Source organism: Thamnophis elegans, chromosome 12, assembly GCF_009769535.1.
Source record: "Thamnophis elegans isolate rThaEle1 chromosome 12, rThaEle1.pri, whole genome shotgun sequence".
Taxonomy (NCBI): Eukaryota; Metazoa; Chordata; class Lepidosauria; order Squamata; family Colubridae; genus Thamnophis; species Thamnophis elegans.
In genome coordinates, this window is record NC_045552.1 from 46,597,597 (window position 1) to 46,613,769 (window position 16,173).

The window sequence follows — 16,173 nt, forward strand, 5'->3', positions numbered from 1 at the left end:
GCCCGCCAGTGGCCACCGGATTCAGGCAGTGAGGAGATTGTGGAGGAACATGGGCCAGTCCTGGAGTCTGGGGAAAGCTCTGATGAGGGCTCTGTGTCGGAGGCAGAGAGGGGGCCAGAGCTGTCGACAGTTATCAGCTGCCTTCAGAGTCAGACATCAGTGGGGCAGAAGAACAGCTGGAGCCTGTTCCCAGTGTGCACATGCCAGGAGAAGGGAACAGCTAAGGAACAAGGGTCAGCTCGGGAGTAAAGGCACAGATGGACAATGAGTGGCCCCTCCCAGAGGGAATCAAGAAGAGCAAAAGGGGAGGGGAGTTTTCAGGAGACAATTAGTTCCAACTCATTAGGGTGAAGATCTCTTCCTGACTTCTTGCCAAGTATTGTCTGCTTCAGCGTGGCATTTGGAAGATATCAGCCTGGCAGCTCTCCAAGCCTGATAAAGGTCTGTAGTTGTGAAATCTCTTGAAAGACTGTTGGCTGGGACTTTGCTGGAGAGGAATTCACTTTAAAACTAAATAAAAGAGGTTTTATCGGGACGAGGAGTCAGCTTCGTGCTTTTGGGAAGCCTAGGTCAGAACACTTACCAAAGCATTTCAAAAGATACATATATTGTCCTGGCAGTCTGGGGAAAAATGAACTGATGAGCTTAACCAGGCAGAGGATCTAATGTTCAAACCATACCTAGCAGGATTTCTCCTGGAAAAAATGTGCTGAATTTCAAAGCTCAAAGCTAGCTGACCCCAAAGGGAAATAATAGGCAGGAAGGAAGTCTGGCTTACAAGCAGTGGTGGGTTGCAGGCATACCGGAGCCAGCCCGGAGCACCGGATACCATTCTGGTACGGTTCTCCGGAGGGCCCACCCGCCCGCCCGAGCTCCTTACCGGAGTTTAAAGGCTTCTGCGCTTCCGCGCAGGCACATGGCGCGTACAGCTGGAGCATCATGGAGACACTTGAACACATGCGTGGATCCATGAGGACGCTGCCGGCCCTGTACTGGTTGGAATGGGATTTGTAACCCACCACTGCTTACAAGTAACACCAAGCCTTAGAGTGGTTTGATGGTGTCAGACTTCCCATGATGAGTAAATTCAATTCTTACGGCTTAACATTACGTGTGAATTCTACCTAACCCCTTATGTGTGAATACCATCGAATTTTCAAACTATAATTAAAAATCTTGAATTGACATGCTGGCCGAGATGCTAAACCTTGATTCTCAAACTTACTGGAATTGTGGACCATTAAATACATTTCAAGACCACCACAGCATTTTTCATGTGTCTTTAAGAATATATTTTCTTTCGGTGAAGATGGTAAGAGTTGCATCTGGATATTCCTTCTCATAACCTCCTTTTTAAAATAACCATTGAAGGTTAAACATGCACCTCAAAGACCCTGGCTTATGCCCAATGATTTCTTCTCTCCCCCGCTTTCCTTGGACCCCAAACTTACCAAGATCTTCTGCAACTGATCTACAGAATGGTTGGCCACACTCTTCCCATTGATCTCGAGAATCTCATCGCCCACATGAAGGAAACCTGCCAAGGTAGGACACAAAGAATGGTGAAGCATCAGAGCAGATTTTCCCGAATGCCAAGAACAAGAGGGAACAACCCACAGCTTGACAAATGGCGCACTGCACCCGTCATAAATATGAGTCAGTTGCTAAGTGCCCGAATTTTGATCACATGACCATGAGGATGCCACAATGGTCCTAAGGTGGAAAAATGGTCATCACTTTTTTTCAGTGCTGTTGTGACTTCAGATGGTCACTAAGTGAACTGTCGTAAGTCAAGGACTGCCTGCCTCCATTTTTCCAGCTCAGCTTCTACTTACCTTGCCTGTGAATCATGCCCCCATGGAGGATCCTGGCCACCATGCAGCTTTTCTTCTCATTGAGCTTCAGAGTGATACCCTGGGAAGGACAGGGAGTTAATAGGAATAGAAATTAGCACAGAACAGAATAGAATGTAGAATAGAACAGGAATTGGGATGGGAAGGGATGGGATGGAATAGGAATAGGAATAGGAATAGGAATAGAATAGGGAATGGGAATGGGAATAGAAATTAGAACAGAACAGAATAGAATGCAGAATAGAATAGGAATTGGGATGGGAAGGGATGAGATGGGATGGAATAGGAATAGGAATAGGAATAGGAATAGAATAGAATAGGGAATGGGAATAGAAATTAGAACAGAATAGGACAGAATAGAATGCAGATAGAATAGGAATTGGGATGGAAAGGGATGGAATAGGAATGGAATAGAATAGAATAGGGAATGGGAATGGAAATAGGAATAGAAATTAGAACAGAACAGAATAGAATGCAGAATAGAATAGGAATTGCGATGGGAAGGGATGGAATAGGAATGGAATAGAATAGGGATAGGGACAGGAACAGAACAGAGTATGGAGTGGTGTTGAAGGCAATGGAATAGAATAGAAAGTAGAGCAGAACAGAACAGAATGGAATAGAATTCTTTATTGGCCAAGTATGATTGGACACACAAGGAATTTGTCTTCAGTGCATAAGCTTCCATTGTACATAAAAGCTCTAAGTGATCAATCATGATCATAGTCATCATAAAAATACATCCATCATATATCCTATGATACAACACTGAGTGATAGTAATAGGATACTAAAGAAGCAATCAATATAAACCATGCTAGGAAACTAAATAAAACAATATAAATTGTGAAGATACAAGCAACAAAGTTATCATTATAATTAGAAAAGGAGATCGGGAATAGGGATGAGAAGAATAATGTGACTAACTGAACTGAGATTTATATCTTCCTCTCCCTTCCCTCTCTGCCTTTCCCTTTATCCTGCATCTTAAAAAAAAACACCAAAAAGAAACTTTGGTCCAAGATCTAAATTATGTTGTGGGAACTTTGGGGATTGAAATGCAGCGTTTAAGTTAACCAGTAATGGCGTGCTACCATGGCTTGGCATCTCGGAAGAAGCCTTGCTCATTAGTCATACGCCCTTTGATTTTGATTCCACTGTCATTCTTTAAAGCTGCCAGACAACGCAGAACAATGGAAGAATCCCCTTCCATCCAAGTACAGTTTTTGAGAAAAGCTCTTTCAGGGGTCCTTGTTGCTCTCAGAGCTTGCTTGTTTTCTCGCAGACTTTTCCTTACTCTAACTAGCAATAGCAATAGCATTTAGACTTATATACCGCTTCACAGTGCTTTACAGCCCTCTCTAAGTGGTTTACAGAGTTGGCATCTTGCCCCCAACAATCTGGCTCCTCATTTTACCCACCTCGGAAGAATGGAAGGCTGAGTCAACCTTGAGCCAGTCAAGATCGAATTCCTGACAATGGGCAGAGCTAACCTGCAATAGCACTTAGACTTATATGCCGCTTTACAGTAATTTATAGCCCTGCCTAAGCAGTTTACAGAGTCAGCCTCTTGCCCCCAACAATCTGGGTCCTCATTTTACCCACCTCGGAAGAATGGAAGGCTGAGTCAACCTTGAGCCGGTCAGGATCAAACTGCTGGCAATACTGCCTTCTAATCACTGCGCCACCAGGGCTCCTAATAGCAATAGCATTTAGATTTATATACTGCTTTACAGTGCTTTACAGCCCTGCCTAAGCAATTTGCAGAGTTGGCATCTTGCCCCCAACAATCTGGGTCCTCATTTTACCCACCTCAGAAGAATGGAAGGCTGAGTCAGCCTTGAGCCCGGTCAGGATCGAATTCCTGACAATGGGCAGAGCTAACCTGCAATAGCACTTAGACTTATATACCGCTTTACAGTAATTTATAGCCCTGCCTAAGCAGTTTACAGAGTCGGCATCTTGCCCCCAACAATCTGGATCCTCATTTTACCCACCTCGGAAGAATGGAAGGCTGAGGCAACCTTGGACCTGGTGAGCTTCAACCTCCCAAATTGCAGTCAGCAGAAATAGCCTGCAGTACTGCACTCTAACCACCACGCCACCACAGCTCTTAACTGATATGATGTTCTTACATAGTTGGGTAATGAAATGTTTGCAAGAAAATAGCCAAGCTCTGAGAGCACCAAGGACCCCTCATTCCAACCCTGAGCTACAAATATTCTCCTTTATTGGTACAAGCTTTTTGACCAAAGAAACAATAACCATTCTTTTGTGCACAGTTGACCCACTCCTTTCTCACATGTTACACTTGCTTGCCTGCAGGATGAAGGCAGTATATCTAAAAAGATTAACTCATGGCAACTGGATCAAAATTTGTTGTAACTCCATCAGTTAAAATAAAAAATATATATTCAGAGAGTAATTGGAATGTACTAACTCTTGCCCTACATGGGTTTTTTCCCCCAAAATGAACTGCAATATGTCAATGAAGACTCAATCATCCAAGACAAAGGTATCTAAAAAGGCTAAATCATTATCATTATCAAGGCGGTGATTCCCCCCCCCCCCCAGCAGCTGGAATGCCCCAAATTATGTCTCAGTTCCTCTTTTCCCACCAGCTCACCATGGGCTCCTCCGTGATCTTCTCAAACTGGATTAAGCGTATTTTCCGCAACTCGTGCCCGTTGGCGTGAGTGAGGCTACCGTTCTTGGCTGAGCCATTGGCGTAAAGGTCCTCAGTTATTGCATTCATTGGGCAAGAGACCGTCTGCAGGAACAAAAATAGAGGTTGGGTTTAGCAGAGATCCCAGGTAGAAGCTTCAAGGCAGGAGTCTTCTTTCCAATTCCATCCTTGGACCCATGTTAAGTCTATAAGCACATCTGTTAATTCCAGGAATGGAGGTAGTCCTTAACTTATGACCAGAGGTGATATTCAGCAGATTCTGACCAGTTCTGGCGAACCGGTAGTGGATATTTTGAGTCATTCGGAGAACTGGTAAATATCACCTGACTGGCCCCGCCCCCATCTATTCTCTGGCTCCCGAGTCCCAGCTGATCAGGAGGGAATGGGTATTTTGCAGTATCCTTCCCTGCCACGCTCACCAAGCCACACCATGCCACGCCCACCACTCTATGCCCTCCAAGCCACACCCACAGAACCGGTAGTAAAAATTTTTGAATCCCACCACTGCTTATGACCCATAAGAAGGACCAGAAGGACCAGAATTCATTGCTGAGCAAGGCGTTTGTTAAGTGAGTCAGGCCTGATTGTATATTTTTGGCCCAGGTTATTAAGTGAAATAATGCAGTTGCTAAATGAAACTTGTGGTCATGAAGCAAATTCAGCTTCCCTCGCTTTGTTTGTCTGAAGCCAGCTGGGAAGGTTGCAAATGCTAACTACTGTACATGATGCTGCAATTCTTGTAAATCTTCCTTCCTTTTCTTTCTTCCTTCCTTCCTTCCTTCCTTCCTTCCTTCTGTACACGATGCTGCAATTCTTGTAAATCTTCCTTCCTTCCTTCCTTCCTTCCTTCTTTTCTTCCTTCTGTACATGATGCTGCAATTCTTGTAAACCTTCCTTCCTTCCTTCCTTCCTTCCTTCCGTACATGATGCTGCAATTCTTGTAAATCTTCCTTCCTTCCTTCCTTCCTTCCTTCCTTCCTTCCTTCCTTCCTTCCTTCCTTCCTTCCTTCCTTCCTTCCTTCCTGCTGTACATGATGCTGTAATTCTTGTAAACCTTTCTTCCTTCCTTCCTTCCTTCCTTCCTTCCTTCCTTCTTTTCACCGGGACAAGAAAATAATTTCAGCAATGGTAGGGGCTCCTGCTTGTGCAGGGGATGGGATAAGAAGACCTCCAAAGTCCCTTCCAATGCTGTTATTCTGTTAAATTCGATCTGGCCAAATTCTCAGAAATGGTTTTGTTTACTGGTAATAATAATTTATATACCACCTGACTTTCAACAGCTGGGCGATTTCCAGTCATTTGATTTACGTTTCCTCTTCCTTTCTTGTCCAAAGTTTTGATGTTATCTACCTTTATAATCTTCTTAATGACGATCATGTGGTTTATCAGTACGAAAGGTTAATCTGATATGAATATTTTTTTTAAAAACTTTACTGGCAAGACTTGTTTGCTATCGCTATTATTTATTTTATTTAATGAAGTGCAACAATAGGTGAAACAAAACAAAGATGAGTAAGATACGTTTAGCTTAGGTATGTTCCTGATGCTCGAAATAGCACACGCAATAAGACCTCTGGAAAAACATGTGGTTTCATCTACAGATCAGAGGTGGGTTGCTACCGGTTTGCACCGCTTCAGGTGAACCAGTAGTGGAAATTGGGACCGGGTCGTCATACTGGTAGGGACGGCGGCTGGCCACGCCCCTGAACCAGTTCCCCACTCATTGCTGTTGTTGCCAGCTTGATTTTTAATCAATTTTTTAATGTTCTGTGCATGCGGAGAACAATTTACACTTAACTGTGCTCACACAGGCCATCAACCAGCAGCAACCCACTCTATTCATTTAGTGACCATTCAAAGTTACAATGGTACTGAAAAAAATGACTCATGACCGTTTTTTATGTGATTCAAATTCGGATGCTTGGCCACCGACTCATGTTTATGGTAGTTGCAGAGTCCGAGGGTCAGAAGACCTCCTTTTGCCACCTTCTGACAAGCCAAGTCATTAGGGAAGCCCAATTCACTTAACACCTGAATTACTAATTTAACAACGGCAGTGATTCACTTAACAACCATGGCAAGAAAAGATGGGAAACGGGGCAAAACTCGCTGCACTGTCTCGCTTAGCAACATAAATCATAACTCGAGGACTACCTGCATTGCTGGGTCCCCAGGTCACAAAACCTATACTAAAGTAATACAGTCTTTAGACTGGGCGCCCAAAATTGTTGCTGTGCCCTGTGTGAAGTCATTTACAGTCCAACTTGTGAGCGTTCTAATTGTGTGATATTCTTGGCTAAAAACAGATGTGCCGCTTTCATCAAAGAAAGCTCAAATTGTCACTTGGCGTATCGACAGGCAGAGAGACTCAATCTATACAATCAACACAGCTGCCAAAGCAGGCCAATTTAATTATGCCTCTCTTGTACTATAAGCTGTTTGGTTTCCAGGCTGAGCACAGAGCGTTTAGGGAAGCTGGTATTTTGGTTTCTTCTTTGTCATAACATATTTTTGCAACCGTCTCGCTTGCAAAAGAGAGAGAGAGAAAAAAAATTGTGAGCAAATTGCAAAGAGAGCAAGGCCTCGCACCTGCCCTATTCAGCGAACCGTGGAACAGAAAGATACTGCAAATTGTTTAGCAACCATATGCCCCTCGATATCGAAAAGATTTAAAGAGCTGAGAGGTTAGTTGCAAAGAGGCAAGATCCGGTCTGTGCATGATCAAACATGGTTTTTCTAATGTTGGATTCTAATCCCTATGAAGGTACTTTGTAGAGACCAACAAGGTTTTTTTAAAAAACAAAAACAGGGGGGGGGGGTTTAAGGGCCAGCCAAGACATCTCTAGGAGATGATCAAAAATGATGTGATTGATCTGACTGCAGCTGGGTTGGTGCAATCCTCGGTACACCCACGTTACACCTATCCTCCGCGAGCTGCACTGGTTACCGAATGGTCTCTGGATACGCTTCAAGGTGCTAGTCGTCACTTATAAAGCCCTTCATGGTATTGGACCTGGGTACTTGAGAGACTGCCTGCTACCAACTAGAGACCCATTAGATCACCCAGAGCAGGCCTCCTCCGGGTTCCGTCTACCAGCCAATGTCATCTGGCTACTACCCGGGGGAGGGCCTTCTCTGTGGCAGCTCCGGCCCTTTGGAACGAACTCCCCGCAGACATTCGGACCCTCACCTCTCTCCAGGCCTTCCGAAAAACCGTTAAAACCTGGCTGTGTCGGCAGGCCTGGGGTCGATGAGTTCCCTTCCCCTCTCAAATCGTGTGGCTGTTGGTTGTTTTTTAAAATGCCCTGTACTTTTGTAGTTTTTGTGTTTTTCCCTTCCTCTCCTTCGGGTTTGTGCGCCGCCCTGAGTCCCGCAGGGAATAGGGCGGCATATAAATAAAATGAAACTCAAACTCAAATCCACACTCTGCCTGTTTTAGGTGTGTTGCGCGCCAATTGCGTAATAATTCCTTTTCATGCCTATTTGAAACCATCTGGAGATAAGATGGTTGATCTTTCATCTACCTTTCCTTTCCCTATGATTAAGATAAAGGTAAAGGTTTCCCTCACACATATGCGTTAGTTGTTCCTGGCTCTAGGGGTCAGTGCTCATCTCTGTTTCAAAGCCGAAGAGCCAGCGCTGTCCAAAAACATCTCTGTGGTCATGTGGCCGGCATGACTCAGTGCTGAAGCTGCATGGAACGCTGTTACCTCCCCACCAAAGATGGTTCCTATTTTTTCTATTTGCATTTTTACATGCTTTCAAACTGCTAGGTTGGCAGAAGCTGGGACAAATAACAGGAGCTCAGTTCGTTACACGGGGCTAGGGATTCGAACCGCCGAGCCGCCGACCTTTCTGATCGACAACTAATCCCTACGCTTAGTTGGTTATTAACACAATCACACACACACAAACAATCCCAAAACACCCTCCGAATTCTGATCCTTCCATATATAAATATACATTAACTCTTCTCCAGGAAAAGCAAAAAACCCGAAACGATAACACTGCTTGCTTAAGATGGAGAAATAGCAGATACAGAAGGGATAGTTAAAGAGATGGTTGGCTAAGTGTCCGAAAGCTTCCTTTTCATCCAAGGTCGCCCTTAGCTGATGTTTTTTTAAAAAAAATGAGAATGACTGAGATAGAATGAGATCTGAGCCACAAGAACTGGACAAAGGGGCAGTCATTCAGATGGGAAATTTATTAGATTCCTGAAATCCAGAACTTATTAGTGGTGGTGTCTGAAACAGCAAAGCCGAGATTGCAAGACGAGGGGAGATAAAGATAATGAAACGTAACTCCTTTATGCTGTAATACTTTATTGGCTCAACGTTCGTCTTCCCCTTGTCTTCTCCAGCCAAGACATTGACATCAACCCTGGCCTGGGTTTAAAGTGCCTGTCAGGAAAGCTGATTCAGCCCAACCTCATCCCTTATCTCATCTCCTTTCCTTGACGTAGCCGGTCGACAAAGCTGCAGCCCAGATCTCTAACTCAGCAAAAGATTTCCCAGGAACATGACACATTCTGTCTACTAGCTCAAAGGTTAAATCAGGATGGTCCCATTTTATCCCAACCGGTTATTCCCTAACCTTTGCTTGAAACAAGAGAAGAAAAACAACTTCCTCACCCAAGTAAGAGGAATCACCTGGAAGCCCCTCATATTTGGATATTGTAGCCCACCAGAAATACTAGGACAAAAGAAATGGTGGATTTTCAGATGGAACTCCCGGTTCCACCACAAATCCGCGGTAGACTAAAGCGCGCTCGACGAAAGCGCGTACGTGACGTCATCACAGCGCGACGAAAACGGCACGCTGTGAGCGGTAAATTTAAAATTAACGCGAAAACCTTACCCTAACCCCCCCAAACCTAACCCTAAACCTAACCCTAAACCTAACCCTAAACCTAACCCTAAACCTAACCCTTAACCTAACGCTAACCCTTAACCTAACCCTAAACCTAACCCTAACGCTTAACGTAACCCTAACCCTAACCCTAACCCTAACCCTAACCCTAACCCTAACCCTTACCTTTATGTGAATCGGCTTGCTTTAATTTAATTTTAATTTTAATTTAATTTATTTTTAATTTTATTTGTCGCGCTGCTGATGACGTCACGTATGCGCTTTGATCGGGCGCGCTTTAGTGGACCGCGGTTTTGACGGGTCACGGGAACTCCCAGCTCTCCATGCTTAGCCATGCTTTTTAGAACTATGGAGTTCGATAGCATCTAGTAATCTATATGTCCCCTACCTTTTTTTTTGAGTACAAGGCTCGAAATCCCAGCAATAGCTGGTCCCAGGTATCCTCACAGCATCCATTCGCTTAGAATCTTAGAATAACAGAGTTGGAAGGGACCTTGGGGGTCTTCTAATCCAACCCCCTGCTTAGGCAGGAAACCCTACACCATTTCAGACAAATGGTTATCTAATCTCCTATTAAAAACTTCCAGTGTTGGAGCATTCATAACTTCTGGAGGCAAGTTGTTCCACTGGTTAATTGTTCTAACTGTCAGGAAATTTCTCTTTAATTCTAAGTTGCTTCTCTCCTTGATTAGTTTCCACCCATTGCTTCTTGTTCTACCCTCAGATGCTTTGGAGAATAGCTTGACTCCCTCTTCTTTGTGGCAAGCTCCTGAGATATTGGAACACTGCTATCATGTCTCCCCTAGTCCTTCTTTTCATCAGACTAGACATCCCCAGTTCCTGCAACCGTTCTTCATATGTTTTAGCCTCCAGTCCCCTAATCATCTTTGTTCTCTGCACCCGTCCAGAAGCCACCCAGTGTTCTGAATGTCTCAAAATGCCCTCGTGAGGCCAAGGCAGCGCTGGAGCCTGAAGACTTGTGGAAACCTACAGCGTTCAGCCATTTTTCTGATTTAGTAGTTGGCTCCAGGCAAGACGACACCCAGGTCAGTGCGTGCACAAACCCATTGCGGAGGGCGCGAGAGGGCAGGTGGTTTAAGAAATTAATGATGGTGATAACATCAGCACGTTTCCTGGAGCTGGCCTGAAAATACTGGCCACCAACACGCTTGAGCTAGAAGATGATAAAAGATATCCAATCTAAAACCGACTGCTAGATTTTTGTGTGCCTTGACGGCAGTGAAAACCATCAGCATACAAGACTAGGGGATGTGGTGGCTCAGAGGCTAAGACGCTGAGCTCGTTGATCAGAAAGGTCGGCAGTTTGGTGGTTCGAGCCCCTAGTGCTGTGTAATGGGGTGAGTTTCTGTTATTTCAAAAGAATATTAAAATGTAAGTAGAAAAATAGGAACAACCTTTGGTGGGAAGGTAACAGCGTTCCATGCGCCTTTGGCGTTTAGTTATGCCGGCCACATGACCAAAGAGACATCTTTGGACAGCGCTGGCTCTTCGGCTTTGAAACGGAGATAAGCACCGCCCCCTAGAGTCGGGAACGACTAGCACATATGAACTAGGGGAACCTTTACATTACAAGACTATTGGGGGGGGGGTTTATACAGCCAGTTTTCCACCGTGGGAACAGGCTGCTAGACTAGATGGGCCAGGCTCCAACCCAGAAAGGGACTGGTTATGTTCTTATGGGTTTTCCACTCCAGAATTCTCAAGTAACACAACTCAACTAAATCATCCTGGGGTTTGTGATCCCCGTAGGTCAACATGCTACCAAATATTTAGCTTCCTGATTTTGAAATTCTGAGCTCTCAGCTCTTCTCATTCTTACTTTCGGTATCACAAAGACTTGACGTTCAGCCTCAGAGAGACAGATTTTTAGAGAGTTCATGACCTCAAATGGGTTTGCAATGCTAGCAATGCAGAACTTAAGAAATGCGTGTGTTTGCAGCCTGAGAATCTGTCACTCTTAGTGTCTGGGATAATCCTTGCTCAACATCGCAACTAGGGTGACAAGCCTATTTAGATTAAATCTCCCTTCTCCAAATCGGCTACAGCAGAAAGAAGAGAATGTTGAAATTCGTAAGTGAACTCAACTAGCCTTTAGCTGACTCAAATCTTCATTAGATCCTTCAAGAAAGGTGGAATTCAAGCAAGATAACAAACCCAAGTTAACAAAATATGCAGTGTCCAAATGAATAAACCATAAGACTAAACGCCAAAGGCGTACGGAACGGTGTTACCTTCCCAACAAAGGTGGTTCCTATTTTTCTACTTGCATTTTTTACAATACTTTTGAACTGCTAGGTTAGCAGAAGCTGGGACAAGTTGGCAGAAGCCGGGACAAGCTCACTCCATTACATGGCGCTAGGGATTCGAACCGCCGAACTGCCGACCTTTCTAATCGACAAGCTCAGTGTCTTAGCCACCGAGCCACCGTGTCCCTAGAATTGGGTATGCCTAGTCTAATGAAAAGAAGGACTGGGGGAGACATGATAGCAGTTTTCCAATATTTGAGGGGCTCCCACAAAGACAAGGGGTGAGGGGTGTCAAACTATTTTTCAAAGCACCAAAAGGCAAGAGGAGAGAGAATGGTTGTAAATTAACTAAGGGGAGAAGCAACCTAGAACTAAGGAGAAATTTCCTAACGGGGGAGAGCAATCAACCAATGGAATAACTTGCCTTTAGAAGTTGTGGGTGCTCCATCACTGGAGGCTTCCCAAAAAAGCCTGGACAACCATGTGTCTCAAATGGCGTAGGGTCTCCTGCTCGAGCAGGAGGTTAGACTAGAAGACCTCCAAGGTCCCTTCCAACTCTATTATTCTCTGTTCTATTTGACAGAGAATGTCTTTGGGGGGGGGGAAGAATGCAATTGTTATTGATTTAAAAAGCAACCATCACCACATATAACTCTAAGAATATTTATAAAGATATCCTGTTGTGGATAAATAATTTTAATAAGGAAGTAATTAAAAATTGGTATATATATATGAAGCGAGTATTTAGAATACCTTGTTGAAAAATGAAGGAATAACATCTTTGTTTGAATGTATGATGTACAAGGACAATAATGAACATAAGCATACTCGATGGATGATTGGTGGGGTTATACATAATTGAAAATAGTGATATACAAATATAAATAGTTGGCAATTTTTTTTATACTGTAAAAATATTCAGAATGGGATAAGTGATTATATAAAGGTATATTGTTATTAAACAGACAATCAAGAATGTAAGGGAATTAGGTTTGTTGAAAAGAAAGAAATATTTATCGTAACTGAATATATGTTGAAAGTGAGGTATTTAGTTATATTAGACGGAAAATCTGTGGTTGTATATGTAATTGAGAATATGGGTGCAAAAACACTTGTTACCAAATGACATGCTGTGTATGTAATGGATGAGATTTTTTTTATGTTGCTTTTTTATTTTTAAAAATAAAAAAAAATTGCAAAAAAAAAAGCAACCATCACCCAAGGTAACTCTGAATTTGGGATTCCTCAGGGAAGAGAATCCTTGCACCTCGTAGCTCCCTGCTTGGACATGCCTTCGTGTCCCGGAACTGAATGTCACTGTGGCAATATGGCAAAATGCCCTCTTTGATTGCTAAGGTAGGCCCTGTACGATGTCAAAGTTCTCCTTGCACACAAAGGCAGGGTGAGAAAAAAAAAATCCACCATCAAGCCAGAAGCAATACTGAATTTAGGAGCTTCAAAGAAGAAAACCTGGCTTGAAGACAGACTGGGAGATAGACTTGGTCATCTTCCCAGCTGTGCTGCATTACAAGTACTGTACCTCCTTGCCCATGTGGGACGAGCTCCCCATGGAGATCCGCACCCTCACCACTATCCAGACCTTCCGCGCAGCCCTCAAGATCTGGCTCTCCCAGCAGGCCTGGGGATAGGCTCCTAATTACCCGCCCGAGTGTTTGTTTGATTGCTGAATGAAAGTTGGGTTTTATTATTTTTCTGTTGTTCACATATTGTTTTGTTTTGACCTTGCACTTCCCCTCCCCTGTGGTTGTAAGCCGCCCTGAGTCCCCTCAGGGAAAAGGGCGGCATATAAATCCCAATAAATACCAAATACCAAATACCAAATGTGGGGAGTGGATGCTGGGGATTGTATTCCAAGCACCATGTAAAAGGTACCTTAAAGCTGTTAAAAGGAAGAGCTTTGAAAAATAAAAACAATCTTTTTTTCCATGCACAAGTATACCCCTATACCCCTCACAAGAGGTGTACAATGCAAAGTGGCGTGTTAATAGGTTCAAATATTAACAAGTCTATTCACTTCCAAGTCATTAGTTCCTTTTAAAAGCCACCCTCTGCATCTGTAGGTCATACGGAAATATATATTTGCCGCAGCCATCCATAATCTGGTGCTCCCTTAGTGTAGAGAAGTACAGTTCCCATCATCCCCAGCCACCCGCCTTCTCCCAAAATGCGCATTGCGAAATTTTGGGGGAAGGTTTTCTGTCGCTGGACAGCTGTTTGGAAATGAACAGAGAGCTCACTTGACGTACTTATGTCAAAGGAGATTTCCATTTTATAGGGCATTACATTAATTTTACATGCGGTCTAAAACTGTGAGAAGAAAGTATATTCACAGCGGGAAATATCTAAAAAGTAGAACTTGATTCAAGGTGGGGAGAAAAAAGGTAGCGGACTTCAGCAGTTATACTTTGAAACCTTTTTGCTCAAAGCAATGTCAATATTTTACCAATAACATTTGCAAACCTTTAAAGAGATGATAATCAATAACAAACAACTATGCACTTCCTTTTAAGTTACTGAAGAATGTGACACAAAAAGAAAATAAACCAAGAGTTGTAATAACATCTATAAGTGGTTCTTCCTAAGTTTACTGTAAGTTTAGTTTCAGAGTTTGGGCATCTCTTTGGTAAATTATAAGGGACACAGTGGCTCAGTGGCTAAGACACTGAGCTTGTCGATCAGTAAGGTTGGCAGTTGGGTGGTTCGAATCCCTAGCACCGCATAACGGAGTGAGCTCCAATTACTTGTCCCAACTTCTGCCAACTTAGCAGTTCGAAAGCATGCAAAAATGCAAGTAGAAAAATAGGAACCCTTTGGTGGGAAGGTAACAGCGTTCCATGCGCCTTCGGCATCTAGTCATGCCGGCCACATGACCACGGTGACGTCTTCGGACAGCATTGGCTCTTCGGCTTTGAAATGTCCCCTAGAGTCAGGGACGAGTAGCACATATGTGCGAGGGGAACCTTTACTTTTGGTATATTATATTTTGGCTTTACACTTTTATTACCCATGAAATCCCTTCTAATCCTTCCATTTCTGTAGCCTGGTGTTTGCTTACGCATTTTCCAAAAAGGATATCGGTGTAAAACAGGAAAATGTTCAACCAAGCAATAAAGCTGGGCCCTTTTTCCAACAGAAAATAATGCATCTTATTTTAATCACCAACTGGTGATAAATCGGTTCAAATTCACTTCCCATGAAAGTGAAGCTGGATGTGACTGAGAGATGTTTTTTGCTTCACTCTAGTTTGTGCTGTTTGGACACCACAACCCCGCCATTCAGCTTGCCCAATAAAAGTGTGTATAGTCAAGGCTCTGGTTTTCCCGGTTGCAATGGATGGCTGTGAAAGTTGGACCATAAGGAAGGCTGACCGCCAAAGAATGGAGGCCTTTGAACTCTGGTGCTGGAGAAGACTCCTGCGAGTCCCTTGGACTGTAAGGTGATCAAACTGGTCAGTCCTAGAGGAGATCAACCCTGACTGCTCTTTAGAAGGCCAAATCCTGAAGAGGAAACTCCAATACTTTGGCCACCTAATGAGAAGGAGAGACTCAAGAGCCTAATGTTGGGAAAGACTGAGGGCAAAAGAAGAAGAGGATGACAGAGAATGAGGTGGCTGGATGAAGGCACCGAAGCAGTAGGTGTGAGCTTGAATGGACTCCAGAGGATGGTAGAGGACAGGAAGGCCTGGAGGAATATTGTCCATGGGGTCGCGATGGGTCAGACACGACTTCGCAACTAACAACAACTTCTCAGCTGCTATATCCAGATCTGGGCACCACATTTTAAGAAGGATCCAGACAACCATGAACAGTCGTAAAGAGAATTATTAAGAGGGACTGGAAACTAGCTGTAAGAGTAATTGAACATTGGAAATAATTCATAGATGAGTGACTCAGTTTGCTGATTATGTTCCAGCAGAGGCTGAATAGCCAGCTTGTCTCTGTTGTCTGCTTTAATCTGTGCCGAATAGGGAATTGATAGGTGTCAAGGATCCTTCAGATTCTGATTCCATAATCCAATCAACGGCCTTTCAAAACTTGCAAACATTCAGCGATACAGGATCACGCGCCACAATGATATCACCACTTAAAGGTAGCATCCCACCCACTATATGACAAGCACTGAATTGAGCAGCAAGCTAATCTCGGGTTTTTGGCTAGTAGATGCCAAGAAATTCTCAAGACCCTGAAAAAGCCCAGGAAAAGCTTCAAAGGAAACCTGCAAAACACAAAGTCTTCCCCACCCCAGTTTCCAAGTCATGTGAAGGAAGATCAAAGCTATCGGGTGGCTTGAATTCAAAGAAACAAAAATTGGAGTTGCCCAAAGCCAACGGTAGATATCCCAACACATTCATCCTCTACTGCAGATGATTTTAGCTGCATATCTCCATTGTGGACTGAACAGGAGATATGCAGCAGAAGTCGTGACTGGAGGTCACCAGGCCTGGATGGGAGAAAGCATGGAGCCGAGGTGGCGCAGTG

At 43.8% G+C, this 16,173-nt stretch overlaps 1 protein-coding gene across 1 annotated transcript in view; it reads right to left on the reverse strand.

Annotated features, from left to right (window-relative positions):
- The window catches only part of MPP1 (membrane palmitoylated protein 1), a 38,323-nt gene that overhangs the window by 13,875 nt on the left and 8,275 nt on the right, over positions 1-16,173 (reverse strand). Inside the window, exons 2-4 of the mRNA XM_032227706.1 lie at positions 4,479-4,622; positions 1,836-1,914; positions 1,452-1,537 (exon numbers count right to left, since the gene is read on the reverse strand). Coding sequence (XP_032083597.1) covers positions 1,452-1,537; positions 1,836-1,914; positions 4,479-4,622 — 309 coding nt within the window. The remainder of the gene's footprint in view (positions 1-1,451; positions 1,538-1,835; positions 1,915-4,478; positions 4,623-16,173) is intronic.